Here is a 14,998-nt window from a genome sequence, read left to right on the forward strand (position 1 = left end):
AAAAGTTGAACATATGCATAATGATGTACACCTGCTGATCAAACAACCATCATGTCAGAGTGTCACCTGTGCTGCCCTCCATGCCTCCTGCCAGTGTGTTGAACCTGCAGACCACAACAGACGTTAACATTTGCTTCACTGTGTCTTATCTGTAGTTGTTTTAGTGGCACCAACCTCTGGTACAGCAGCTTCTGGATGTTTGGCCCCTGTGGGCCCTCAGGCTCAGTGATGGAGCTACGTTTCTTAAGGGGGCGTGGTGCGTTGCTGAGGCGTCTGCGGAGAACCTCCAGATCTGCATCACTCTGGTATCGTAGCTGGGAGTGAGCTGTGGAGGGCAAAATCAAACACATTAGTACAGAATGTAGAAAGAACATAGTGGTAATACTAATGATTCAGCATCTTATACGTACCAACTGGGGTGAGTTTAGTGGGACTGAGGGGACGAGGGATGTTATCAACACTGGGTGGAGGTTGAATCTGCCCATCACTGCTTTCTCCACCTCCTCCTTTGCCTCCATCTTTATCCGTAACATCCTCCCCTGCTGATCTTACTCCTCCTCCTCCCTGGTGGAAAGGGACAGGAGAAGGAGAAGAGGAGGACGTGGGAAGGATGGGTTTGCCATAGACTGTGAAGAGAAAGGGAAAAAGACAGGAAGTGATGAGTTTTCACCTGCTGACACAGTAAACATAATCAACAGTATATTTAGTTACCTGCTTTGACAGTTGTCCTGTTGCTGAGTGATCCATAGTTTTTGGCCTGAGGCTGTTGAAGATACATGCTATAGATGGAGCTGCTGTTCATCGTGGCAGGGCCCTTCCTGGGGGACTGAGGCCTAGAGGGATGGTCTGGGACATAGGGACGTACAGCCACAGCAGGTGGGGGATCTGTCCGGTCGGTTTGTGGAGATAGAGGAGCAGGCTGGGAGGTGGTGGCAGAACCTTACAGCAGGGGTGATAAATATATGAGATCAAGTTTCTATTAAATCATGAAGCCTGTCTGCAGTCTGTAGTAACATATCTTCACCAAACAGACTCACATGTAGCAAAGAGTTTAAAGGAACTTCAGAGAAGGTGAACTATGTTGAATGAGAAACACCCTGTCTTCACTTAGAGACTTTTGGTTTTTCACAAGACTGATCATCACATGGTGCAACAGCAATCACTCGAAGCTCCTTATCAGCCACACCAATTAACGTGTGTTTGAATACCAGAGAAACAAAAGGGCTCCTATCCTGATGCTCATCCAGAGGCCGGAAGTTAAGAGCATGTTATGGGCAAAAAATGTGTGACCTCTGGCCTTTGAGCACCACATTTTAACATTCCCTTCACAGATTTTTTGAAACAACCCCAAACATATCATATCTCATATCATCAAAAACAATGTTGTGTCACTTAAAGAACTGTGTCAGATTACCTTGACTAGGTTTCGGAGGGACCGAAATACGCTGCTGTATTTGCTGTGAAGACGAAGAAGATGATGATGAGGAGGAGGTGGTATTGGCAGCACCAGATCGTGGCCAGCCCAGGGTACCAGGGGCAGAACGGGGAAGGGAGCTTGTGGCACAGTGATGACCTGCAGCCTGGTGGGTGGCACTGGGGTAGGTACCATAACCAGAGGGAAGCTAAGGAGCAGGGAAGAAAGACAAAAATATGAATAAAGTGTGACAGCAGAGAAAGTTTTTCCTTCTGAGACTTTGAGTTGAAAGGTTCACCCAGTCTGTTATTATCTACAAAATGTGGGCCTCAAGGTTCAGAGTCAAATCACTACCGGAAAATGAAATGATTGCAGTGTTGAATATAGAAACAGTACCTGTTCTGGGCTGTTGGTCCTCCAGTCAGGTGCACTCTTACTGATGCTAGGCCATGATGCTTCATTGGCTGAACACAGATGGGAGATGGGTATGTGAAAGAGACAGGGATGAGAGAAGGGATTACAACAGGGAGCACAATTAAGGAGAAAAGTAGACAGTAGCAACAAGGAGAATAACAGATTACAAAAAGCGATTTAACAGGCGAGACCAGGTACAAGGAGTTAGAAGTTAGAGGGAGCAGGAAGCATGATCAAAAGACACATATCATGATGTAAGTTACAGCAAGGAGAGGCTGAAGGTCTGGATTTTTACTTGTCTGGATATTTTAAATGACTGGGTAGCTGCTATTTTCAGTTCACTGGCAAAAGAAAACACACGCACTGCATTAAATATAAAAGCATCTTCCTCAAAAAGGAACATAAAAGCCATTTAGACCCAGATGTGTACATGACTGTCTTGGTCACAGTCAGCATAACAATTATGCAAAATTTGAAACAGACTGCTCTGAAAGAATGCCAGACTCATGTCTGGCATTCAACTGTCAGATAATAAGGCAAGAGCTACATAAGTTAACAACTACTCTACATGATGATGATTACAGTGTATTCTCTAGAACATGTGTTTAGTGTCCTGTCAGTTATGTAGCAGAAGTCATGGAAAAATGTATGGGCTGTGCGGCCGTCAGTATCTGTTCAAAAAATATAAACATACATTAATAGTAACTGACATTTGCAGGTATTAAACACAACCGTTTGGCACCACAATCAGCACCTCAATCAAAAAACCGCTGACGTCCTCAAGAATCAAAGCTGATGTTACATAAGCATGAGGTCAGTTCAAGGCACTAAGGTCCCTAAATCTTGATCCACTCTCGCCAATTAACACGTGAAGGTGAAGGTCAGTGTCCTCATTTGTTGTGTATCAGTTTCACTGAACTTAAACAACCTCGTCTTACTTTTGCAGGTTAATTTAAAGGAAACAGTAAACAAATAGAAACAGTTTACTTTTTAAGGACAAATTAAGGTGTCAGAGGTAGAGCCACACCACAGTCCTGGCACATGCCAGAGCTAACGTTGATTAACTGTTGAAGCAGGGAGTCCTGCAGTCAGTACAGTAAGCTGTGCTGGTGTCACCTGCTGACCTCAGGAAGAAAACAGTCACGACAGGAAACAGTTAGCTCTGTACAAGCTGGAAACTTGGCTATCAGCTTTAGAGTCAAGATTAGAAGCTCACTCAGTGCCTTGGAGGAAGGACAGTGCACTGGAACAATCACAGTACGTCCTGGTGCCAATGACAGAGGGGTGACTCAGGCGAAGGTTTTCAGCAGGCCTATCACACTAGGCGATACTGAAGCCTGTTCCAGATCATTCTCCACCACTGATGCAGTGTTGTGAAAATAGTACAGATCACACAGGATGTATTGTGGAAGGAGGAGGTTGGACATTAACAGAAGCTCCTAGTTTTTGGAGCTGCATGTTGTAGATTAACATTTAGTGACCAGGTTAATGAGACAGTAGTTAATGTGCGACACACTGGTTCACCAGTCCAAAGATCTCCCCCCTTCACCCAAACCTTCAAGATCTGTTGATTAACAAATCTGCTGTGACCCCTCCAATGACAGCAACCACAGAAATACACCCCTTTGTCCAACTCACACAGACACAATGTGCGCACACAAGGACACATACTGTACATACTGCGTACAGTAGGTGCATGTCAGCAGACTTCCTTCCAGTCATTTGTTGCACACACCCACTCGCCGGGCAGACATGATTTACAAATATACACTTTCCACATTACATAAGCCATGACAAGAAATAGAACTGTGGCATTTGTTTTGGTATTCAGGAACACAATGGGATTTGTAACAGTGCTGGTTCAGGAACATTTTGCCTATGTACAGCAGGACTTAAAGTGAGTTAAATGTGCCTTATAATGGGAATGACCTAACAGTCAACTAAGCCTCTGGTAAATGGAATTGTATTTACAAGGCGAATGCTGTGGTGAGATTTAGAGATTTTATGCCATAATAAAAGTTAGTCTACAAAATAAAATTATTGGCTGGACTGTACAGTGGATTAGCTTAGAATTATGTCTCTCTTGTTAGTAAGCCCAAAATGCAGGATAGTGGTATCACAATTCTTAAAGAGAGACCACTTGTTGTCTGTGTACACTCTCACTTTCCACCCTATACTATATACACTCTCCTTTCCCACTGCATGTGGGAAGACATGAAGGAATAATTGAACATGAGTGTCCCTCCTCTCTATGGTTGGCCCTCAGTTTATTTTCTGAGGGGAAGATTCCTGACCTGGAGCAGCTGCTGACTATCAGATGTCATGTCTGTGTCCTTTTTACACATGACCCTGACATTTTAAGGTTATTCTGTGTGGCTGATCAATTATGTTCTCGCTCCTAACCATCTGCTTTTTATGGTAGTATTGACATGTATTCTTCACAACATGTTTAACTTCCTGATTTGCCTGACTTTAAAGTCTGTATTTACTGCTTAGGTACTGTTTTTAACCACATTTCTTAACTTCAAGTGAACTGGATGTGTTCAACTGAACAAAGAACTGACTGACAGTTCTAATACCCTGTATTAAAAGCCTATAATTTGTCAGTTAATTTGATAAAAGCATTGATGCAGATATGATGCAGCCCTTGCAGTTTTGGTTAATGAGCAACTAGTTTTCATGTCCACACACCAGGGAACAGAGAAAAGTTAAGGCTCACAATGCTGCTAATCTATCACCAGTGGAGCTAGTGGGGAGTAAGTCTAGGGACTTCTCCAGGACTCACTCTTGTCGCCCCCCTGAGGGGACCGAGGCCCCTCCCACGCCTCAGCGGGCTCTGACAGGACGATGTCTAAGTCTGACACTTTCCACTGGCTGGGAGGCTTCCTGATGCCACTCCTGTCCTCCTCTGCATGGCCAAACCCACCACAAAACACAGCAGCAAGACCAACCACCAGACACAATCACCAAAAGACACCATCATGACAACATCACAGAGACAGTCACCGCAACCACCACCACATCAAGTGACAAAACAATAATCACATAACCACCATGTTTAATCATTAACATTAACAACAACGGGGAAGGAGAAAAGGAGCCAACAGACAGGAAAAAAGAAATACAAGGACAGAAAGTTAGAGTTCAGACAGAGATATAAAACTGACAATATGTTGCAGCATCTAAAAAAGAGAGAATACCTGCCTACCTGACAGAGAGCGGATGTGGCTGAGTGGAGTGGGTTTGGGTGGTGGGTCAGCTGCATGTGGGTATCCAGGTTCCTGCCTTGCCTCGGCAGGAACCTGGATGTAGGGACAAACAGCCGCAACGCGACCTGAAACTCCGACACCGGTGTGGGAAGAGGTTTGAGGGGAAGACAGTCCTCCACCATTCATACGGCTTAACTAGACAGACAGAAAGAATGCCACCTACAGTAACTAACAAGAAGACATGAAACTGTGACAGGAGATCAGAAACAACGGCTTACCTCTGCTCTTTTCTTATGCAGGCGTTCCCTCAGGTCACTGATGCGTTGATCCATCACAGTCACCTGAGCGTTCCTCTTGTTCAGTAGCTCCTTGTTCTGGGCCAACTTGTTGCTCTGCTCCAGGTTATGACGGTTACGAGCCTACGACACACAGTGTCACACATCTTTATGAATTCTGTAATTCAAAGCTGGCAGCTGTTTGCAAGTTATTCACCTGCAGCTCCTGGTAAAGTTTCCTCAGCTCCAGAGCTGCAGGTCCAGACAGCGGTGAACCTTTATGGCCAGCAGAGACACCTTGGGACCCAGTGGGTGCTGAGTGTAGCTGAAGGCGTCCTCTTCTCAAATCCTCCAACTGCTGAGTTAACTGGTGAACAAATGTAAAAAAAAATCTCATCTGCTTTGAACTTTAAACCAAATGCATAATCGGAGAAGTGTGATTTATTTTTCATCCCAAACGATCCTCCACATTACCTGGTCAACTCTGATGACTGCAGACTGTAGCTCCGCCTGCTTCTCTTGGAACAGGCTGCTCACATGGTCGATCTCTGCGGCTGGACACAGCAGGCAATCACACCCATGCTTAATATGTGATCATAAAATGCTAACTAAAATCCATAGTCACAATCTCTGCAGTGCGTTGAAACTTACAGAGGTTTCCGTTGATCAATTTGCTGTAATCGACTTGCCCTCTCATGGCTCTAATCTTCTTCAGCTTTGCCTCCTGAGTGTCTACTCGCTCCTTCAGCCGCTGCAGCTTCTCAGCTTCAGACTGAAAAAACAGGTACATTTGTGTGTGATGTCTGCAATTCAATATTAGTTTTGTTTTGTTTTGTTGTGGTGCTTTAAAGACATATGGATCCCACCTGTGTTTGTACCTGGTTAGAGCGGCCTCCCTGCTGCAGATACCTCAGTCTCTGCTCCTGTAGTAAACCATAATAAACACAAAATGACAATGTCAAAATTAGTTTCACATCACATCAATCCATTTATTAAATTGGCCACAACAAGGGAGAACAATACATTTTTATATACATAGCAGGAAGGACACAGGTGTAGAAATGAGTGGGTTCCATGTAGGTGAGCTTGTCCTGCCACTGAGCATGCAGGCTTACTGGGACACTTAAAGGTAGGGTAGGAGATTTCATTCTGATGCACTTTTTGTTAAATTAGTGTAACTTCTCTTTACAATCCGATAGCACCCTATCCCCCTAACCCTGTCTGCCACGTCTGCCACCTTTCTGATTAGCTTAGAGCATTTAAACCCACACACTAACACCTTCACTTGCGCATGTCTCATATTCATATATGAAAAACGTGTTTATGCAGGCTTAGCACCCATTTCCCCAGAAATAAACTGGTTTCCTCTGAACATTAAAGCTGCAGGAACATAGCATCCAACATGGTTTCTCTATTGTGCTCTGTTAACACCTCTACCACCCACATGTGTTACATGAGACTAAAAAAATGTACCATGGTGATGAAGCTAAAACACAGTGAACACTGCCAGAGCCTGTTATTGACATGAGAACAAGAGAACCACTGTCTTATTGCTTGTTCTGTGAAGTGTATTAAGGTGATTTTAATAGTATAAAATAAATAACATAAAATTGAATCAAAAACTATGTGTGCTTAAGTTAAACCTAATTTCATACAACTGTTTTATTGTTTAGCTTTGTTGCCGCCTCATAGCTTATGTTAGCTTGCTGGCTACTTCTACAAATACTGTACAAGTGTGAGCATTGCTGGAATGATGAAAAAGGAGACAGCAGAGAAGAGGATGCAGGCCATAAACTTTGTTGTCTGAGGTAGGGGAGGTTACATCTCTGTAACCTTTATTTTGGTACACTGACAGTGATGCAGCTGCCATGCATACACTCTATCGTGCTTTTACCGCTTCATGTATACTTCTAAACCATCAGTAACTATTGATTTTCATTTAAGTTGTGTGTATTTACTGAATGTATTTGACCATACACACAGGCTATAAACAAAGAGTCTACAGAGAGGAAATCGACAGAGAGGGGGAGAAAACAAGGCCTGTCACGTGTGCTGCTGACTGAGGCAGTTTACACCTCTCTGTATCGTGCTGGCACGTAGCACAGCTGACCTGTGTGTATCTCTGTCACACACACACATACACACAGAAAGAGGGAAATGGAATGTTGGCAGGAAGCCACCCATCATTCACTGGAAACACACACTGAAGCCAATAACACATTACATAACAGTAGCATGTTTCATTACATGTCATTGCATGGACAGTTCAAGAGTAAGAGTTTGTATTTGGAACTTTTTTTCCCCTGGAAGTCATCAGTCCACTGAATCCATTGTCCATTATACTAATATTGTGAGGATAGAAAATCTCTACAGGAAGGACTGTAAGATTTTTTTATCTAGCAAGACAAGGACATAGTTCAGCACTTACAACCTGGAAGGAAACACTTCATCACTGTCATTTCACAGGGAAATTACTGCTTTCAAAAGAAATGCTGAATATCAGCATAATTTCAATGCCACTGTTGCCTTGAAAAGCCCAAACTGGCCAAAAAAGTTGGTGGTTAAAAGCATTTTATCCACTTTAAGCCTAAGCAGACACTTTACCAAATGAAAGCAGGCTTTTTTCCTCATTGCTTCACCCTTCTGACTCTTTCCTGGAATACAATTGTGGTTCAACTTCCCAGCAGCTGTGTCTCCCTGACGACCTCATTTCCTGTCCACTAAAAGGCTACTTCCTAAACGTGAGAAAGGGGACAAGTGACCATCATTTGTTTCTGTGTCTCACATAAACCTGGAGCTTAATGGTGGTCCTTTGCTGTTCTTTCCTGTCAACCCCTTAAACCCTGACCTGGCTCACATGTCCTGTTTCTAAAGAAGATGAATGTTCTGTGATCCTACCACACACTCACTCACTCACACACACACTCAGGCTTTAGGACATGAGGAATTCAAAGTCGACCTATTCAGACAGGGTCCAATGTAGATAACCTTACCCTAACTGACAGGTAATCCATCTATGTGTGTGCATGCACAGGTTACCTTGGCAACCAACATCTGTTGCTGAGCCTCTATTTGTTGCTGCTGTCTTGTGGCCATTTCCTGGAGCTCGGACAGGGTCAGCTCCACACGGGGAACCTAGACACACATATGGAAACACACACATAAACACAAGAGTGACATATATTGATTGATAGAACTGGTGTCTATTCACAGTTTCCATCCATTACACATAGCAAAGCATATGAAATTGATGAAAACCCAAACAGTGACAGGAGATAAAGCACAGCTGCACACACACGTATTAACTAACACTTAAGGTCATATAGCGGCTCCAGTGAGCAGGGTGGCCTTGGCAGAGTGACAGAATTACAGTGCAGGTTTGAGGGTAAATTGGCAGAATCATATGTGCCCTGGTGATCACAGCATTGTGACGAAGACTTCAACAACCCCAGGAAAAAAAGAATCACACTGATCATATGTTCTACACTTGACTATCATAGTATGTTTTTTCAACAAACACTTCTGGGCACTATCTTACAAGTGTGTGTGAGTGGAGCTGGGAAGGAATGCCCTTAGCAGGCAACAGCGGAAGGTTTCAGCCCAGCTACATCCTGCCATTGTGTCACAGACACACACACACACTGCACCTGGTTTAATACATTTATTCCCAGAATGCAGCAAAGCCAGACTATGCAAAATTAAATATAGTGACAGCATACAGCAGTAGACAGCAAAACGCATGAATGACTGATTATGATGTAACTTCACCAGTTAGCTTATGGCATCATGTATTAAATCATCTTCATACCAGCTCTACTTAAACAGGATTTAAACACACTATTACATCTCTAAACCTCAGACAGGCTTAGAGTTTTATGTGGGTCTCAGTCCACTAGTGACACTAAATTTTAAGTATCACCTCATTATAATGCTTATGAGTATAATGTTGTTACTTAAACATGGAGACTAGGAGTAGCTGATGAAAAACTCCATTACCCTGAATTCAACCCTAAGGTCATAGCACTAGATATGAAATCAGTAAAACAAATTAAATTGGCTGAACATTAATGACTCAGTGAGTCGAAGCTCACTCTGGCAGCATTAACGCTACACTAAATATCAGCGTGAGTGATTAATGACAGACAGCTACACTGCTACAGACAGCATCATTGCCTTCAGGCTGATTTGTATAATTCATAAAAACATAATGCAGACTACATCATGTTTTAGACAATGACATTATGCACATTTAATTGGTTTTCCAGTCAGCGATGCCACATATCATTAGCTAACTGCTGACCTGCAGATCCTCACTTTAATGTGTATTACAAAGAGTCTGCAGATACAGATGTCTGACTAATGCACTCTCCTCCAGTGTCATTACCTCAAAGTAAACCAGTCTGTGTTGTATGAAAACACAAAGCAACCTGAAGTCCAGGACATCATATGGTAAAATGTAAATCCAATTTGAAAGAATTTTTTCAATTACGAAAAGTGAAGCTTTATGTTAAGTGGCCTGATGGAAGCATCAAGAATTGACATATTCAATAAAATCTGCATCATTGCGGGTGTCAGCACTTTGATAGACAGGTGTTGTCCCACATCAAGTGACTGTCCACCCATTAGGCAGATCTAGGTATTGCCAAGATGACGACAGCCAGCCACTTTGGCACCGTGTCAAAAAAAACCTATAACTGACGTCACTTAGGGGTCGACTGTATTTATAGTTAATGTGCTTAACAGCCTTGTCTGATTTGCATTGCTCAGTTTTTGCTACTCTGCTGTCTATGCTCTGCAGTCACCTGGGTGAGATAGTGCTGTTCATGTAGCACACAGAGTATTTACTGTATTTATTTATTTTTTTAGTTTGCTTTGGCATTCTGCATGCATTACTTCATTAAAGCCTGGATCCCTGAATCCAGCTTGGAAAGTGTAGCCCACCAAAAATCTCTAGAGCCAGTCAGAAGCTTCATTTAGAGCTGGATTTGTAGGAGGTAACTTTTTGTAGAGATGCCCACTGCAGCACCAGTGATTACCTGGCATATAAATGTGCACTATGTGAAGATTTCTGTAGGGTCCTGCAATGCATCAATGTGACAAAACAATGATTCTCTGAGATTTCTAAAATGAATTTTACCCCGAAAATACACAAAAATATAAAAAGGTGACATCTCACAGATACAGCATGTGTCTTCTGAAAGGCACAAACACTGTAACACTATACGCATTGTAAACACCCTGTGATTTTGCTGACGTGTAGTTTAAAAGCCTTCATCGGCAAGATTGTCATTGGTGGAACTAAATCACTTATGAGTCAAAACAGTATGCTGCTGTCCTGGGATTTCCTGCTGAAGAGGTTTACATCCTCTAAACACTTCTATTTGTATCTCTCTGATATGTCCGATGAGGACATGCATCTCACAGCTGCTGAAAAGTTAACAATTCACCTGACACGTAACCACGGTGTCATGTATTCTGCTGCACATGCTGTTAACACGCTGTACAACATCCTGATCGCACTGCTGCGCTGCCCCCCCAGCTGACGTTAACATGCAGTTTCTATCAGCATCCCGCTGTGCTGTATTTACCTGCAGGCTGTCCCATGTGATCCTGCAGGAACGGACTTTAATTTTGCTGCATTGTCCTTCAACAGTAAATTCCTGCACCAAATCCACCTCATTCCACTCCATGATTACAGCCTCACAGAACCACAGCGGACCTTAAAGGTTTCAGACAGAGGCTGGGAAGAGAGATGCTTAAAGAGGGGAAACGAGAGCGATCCTTATCACAACTTTCCCTCTCCTCCGCCGGGTGATGTACTGTGATTTACGACACTCTCTCTCTTTTTCTTTCTCGCTTGGCCGACGCTCCCTCCCCCTCATTTTCTCTCATACAAACTCTCAGTTATTGGTGTGTTCTCAAATGACGTGTGAGCAGAAACTAAAGCCCACTAATATGACCCCCCTTCATTTATTTTACATATAAAACACACATAAACCTATGAAAAACAGGAGAAAAGTCATTTACCTCCCTCATCGTCTATTCTTCCATCAGATCAGACCTTTTTTTATTACTGTTCTCTTTCTATGCCTCCTCTTGTCTCTTTTATCACCTCTATTTGTTTCAGTTTCACTCCTCCCTTCTCTTTCTTGCTGTATCACCACTCCTTCTTCTACACTTTTCTCCATCTTTCTCTCTATCTGCATTCCTTCATCTCTTCTGTCATCCCTCTGCAGCTGGCTTTTTGCTGCAGCGACATCCCCTTCTCCCTCTGTCTCTCCTCTCTTTCACAGCTCCTTTGTTTCTTTCTCTCACTTTCTCTCAGGAGGGAAATTACCGCACTATATAGCCTGACATGGCACTTGCTGCCTCTCAATCAACCTCTGCCTCTTGCTCCAGATGTGCATTATACGAGGAAGATGATGATGATGATGCTTGCAGATTTAACGGCTGCAGCAGCGTGCGCGGCGGTCTCGTGGCACACACCCCTGCCAGACGTGGCCAGCGGTGCTCAGGAATGTGCACACACATATTCACACAGGGACACCCACTGGAGTCAACAGCTGGCTTCCTGCTGCGTCATATTTTCATCTTTTTCTTTCTGTGTCTCCCTCTCTGCAACACACTCACACTGTGACATGTGACTTCACTGCTGTGTAATAAAGACAAACAAGCATCTCACCTCCAGTAATGAAACCTGAGTTTTTTCCAGTGTTGTAGGCCACTGTGTGTGAGCAGCTATGACAATAAAAGCAAATTGAATTTGAAGCATGTAAGATAAGATAATCCTTTATTAGTCCAAACCATGGGCTACATAGCTGTGGTCTAATTTTACTTTTTTTAACGTCACTCAGACCTAGCTACAACAGCAACAGAGAGCTGCAAGCTACTTTCTCATGTTGCTGCAGTTGCAATCATGGGTATAATCTGAAGCACATGGGGATATTTGACCCTCTTAGTGTGTGCATAGTACATTTCCCAATAGTTCTCAAAGTTATGCATACACACACATGTTGTCCTGATCATGGGTCCCTCCAGAAATACAACCTATCCCCTACCCATCTGCTGTGTGCCTCCAGTAAAAATATTCTCCCTTATCTACAATAACAGCCTGCAGACATTCCTAAAGCTGCAGTCAGACCAAAGGGGAAATCTTTGTTATCAGAACCACTCCAATAACCAACATTCACACAGCAGGGGTGGCCTGCTGGTTGCAAACTTCAACCTGTGACTGAAAGATCATGTCTTTGAACACAGCAACAACTCCCATCATGTGTCCAGACTGTGCCCTTGGGCAAAGCATCGATAGATGGATAGACAAAGCAACAATGCCTAACAGGCAATGTAAAGTAGTATCTAAGCGCATAGAAAATGCAAAATGTCATCCTGCCTATATTTATCTAGCCAATGTCAAATAGTGATTCAAGTCTGCCGATTTCCCACCAAGGTGTTTTTAGTGATGACATACACTGAAAATATTCACCTTAATCTATATCAACACAACCTCTGACATATGTGTTTTGTCAAGTGCAAATGGACACAGACACACCTGACTTCTTAATATATCGCTTAGCATTGCTCTGACAAACAGCTGGATGGGGTAGAGTTACACATAGTTGGATCAACAAACTTGTGCTCAAAGTGTGTGAAAGTCCCTGTGGTTGTTCTGAGGTCAGGGGCCAGGTTTATGAGAGAGTGTGTGTGAGGAGAAGGACACTGTCAAAGCTAGATTGCGAATAGAATGCACTGAGAATATACCTCTGTAAAATCTCACTCTGAATCTCTGTGTGCTGTGTTCTAAAAACATACAGCCGTTTACAGATGAGGTTTATCCCAGATGAATTACTGTGATTAGTAAATAGGAAATCTCAAAATACTGCACACTAAAATAATCCCTTTCCCTGCCTCTCACACACACACAACTGTCATCACTGTCAACTCTGTGACAAGAAACTACATCTGGTGTGTGTTTGTGTGGGAGTAAGTAAGCAACTGAGACCTTTTGGATATGATTATACAGTGCTAAGAGTCACACCCTAACTTGGAGTCATCCACATCCCAAAGTAAGGCTGATACATGCACTCATACCCGCACACACACACAGACAAAATAACTGCCAAGCCCAAAGACACGTGGTCAAAAGAAACCACACCCAGCCTGCACAGAGCGTACAGTTTTCACAAGATGTACTCCACACTGTGCTCTGGTTCTGTAACACACACACATGCACAAACACACACACACAAAGACATGGCCAAAAGTCCCATCCCGACAAACAGCTAATGTGTGTGTGTTAAAGGTTATCTTAGTTTAAAGTGTAGGAGACAAACACATACTATTCAAAAGTCTTTGCTACATTTCTTGATATTTCTACTATTTATGATGTGCCGATGTGAGTAAAAAGCAAAATGTGTTTGTATTTACACAAATGTATCCACCATAGACATGAACCCACATGAAAAACAAAGAAATACATTTTCAAAACTCACCCCCGCACTCCTGTGTCTCAAACTGAGATTTTTTCAAGCTTAAAATAAAGCTTAAAGGTAGAGGACGAAGAAAGCCGGACACCTCAAGACAAGTGTGAAGGAGTCTATGAGGTGAGAGGAAGAGGGGAAGAGGGAGGAGGAGCTGTTTGGCTAGCTAACAATCCTCTTAGCCTGGTTATGTCATGGGACCAAGCTAATCCTACCTTCACTGACTGACCAGCACACACACTCACAAACACAGACACAGACACACACATGCTGGCTGACTAACCAGCACACTGACCAACACAGCCCTACACACGTATACACAAAAACATAGATGGTGACTGGCTAACCGAGGCCAGAGGACTACAATGCAAACGTCTAGTCTGGGGTTAAACACAATGGCTAACATTGGTTGAAAATAGCTGTTAGTGACAAATAAAAACCTCCTAGCATGAGGTCAGCTGCTCTTTTAACTATATGACTCAATATTGTGTGGGGAAGATAACAGGATAAAGCAAGCTAGCGAAACAAAACATGGACAGCAAACAGGAGTGATTCAGGCTGGTGACAAAAGCCTAATTACCCCTTGCTTTTTTCCTCTCTGTAAATACAAATATATATGGTAATTATATGGTGTATCAATAGACTGTAGTGAGTGAGCGTCTGTGTGTTCACATGGCCTTACTGGTGGAGCAGTATAATCATCACTGTCACTAATCCGTGGGCTAATCCGCTAGACTACACACACAGACAAATACATCCACACAAATGTGGACAGTAATTGTGTATGAATTGAAAACATATCTCACATGAGCAGGGTACTATATTCACAAAAGTTTTCAGAGGGTTTCATTTGAGTACTTTGAATTTAAAGATCCAAACACCATTCAAAATCTAGATTTCTAAAGCTCTGAAGTACTATAATAATCAATGGGCTAGAATAATCCCTTTTCTTTAGAATTTTTTTGCTAAACAATATTTCCTGACAACCTCTGTGATTCAGGATCATTACAAAAACTCTGCTGAATGAGGCCTTGCGAGCTGTCAGGAAATGTTGCTACTTTTTCAGGTTAACATCTAAAAGTAGACTCTACTGCTTCTAAAGTCACAGACTAATGCAATCAGTCTTCAAAGATGGCCTTCAAAGGATGAATTTAGATACAGGGATTTCCTTTGGACAGAGCCCATCTAGCAGTTTCTCTCTCTTTTCAG

At 42.9% G+C, this 14,998-nt stretch overlaps 1 protein-coding gene across 5 annotated transcripts in view; it reads right to left on the bottom strand.

The window, feature by feature from the left end:
* Positions 1-14,998, bottom strand: part of LOC114427241 (apoptosis-stimulating of p53 protein 1-like) — a 29,633-nt gene that overhangs the window by 3,493 nt on the left and 11,142 nt on the right. For 2 of the 5 annotated variants that reach the window (XM_028395147.1, XM_028395145.1), the window contains exons 5-18: positions 8,352-8,447; positions 6,179-6,235; positions 5,964-6,084; positions 5,787-5,866; positions 5,530-5,679; positions 5,316-5,456; positions 5,037-5,232; positions 4,614-4,736; positions 1,811-1,878; positions 1,415-1,622; positions 712-939; positions 411-626; positions 175-325; positions 67-104 (exon numbers count right to left, since the gene is read on the bottom strand). In XM_028395147.1, coding sequence (XP_028250948.1) covers positions 67-104; positions 175-325; positions 411-626; positions 712-939; positions 1,415-1,622; positions 1,811-1,878; positions 4,614-4,736; positions 5,037-5,232; positions 5,316-5,456; positions 5,530-5,679; positions 5,787-5,866; positions 5,964-6,084; positions 6,179-6,235; positions 8,352-8,447 — 1,873 coding nt within the window. Of the gene's footprint in view, positions 1-66; positions 105-174; positions 326-410; positions 627-711; positions 940-1,414; positions 1,623-1,810; positions 1,879-4,613; positions 4,737-5,036; positions 5,233-5,315; positions 5,457-5,529; positions 5,680-5,786; positions 5,867-5,963; positions 6,085-6,178; positions 6,236-8,351; positions 8,448-13,801; positions 13,927-14,998 lie in introns of those variants that run through there. The other 3 variants (XM_028395149.1, XM_028395146.1, XM_028395148.1) reach the window with 3 other exon arrangements.

Source organism: Parambassis ranga, chromosome 22 (assembly GCF_900634625.1).
Source record: "Parambassis ranga chromosome 22, fParRan2.1, whole genome shotgun sequence".
In the NCBI taxonomy this organism is placed as follows: Eukaryota; Metazoa; Chordata; class Actinopteri; family Ambassidae; genus Parambassis; species Parambassis ranga.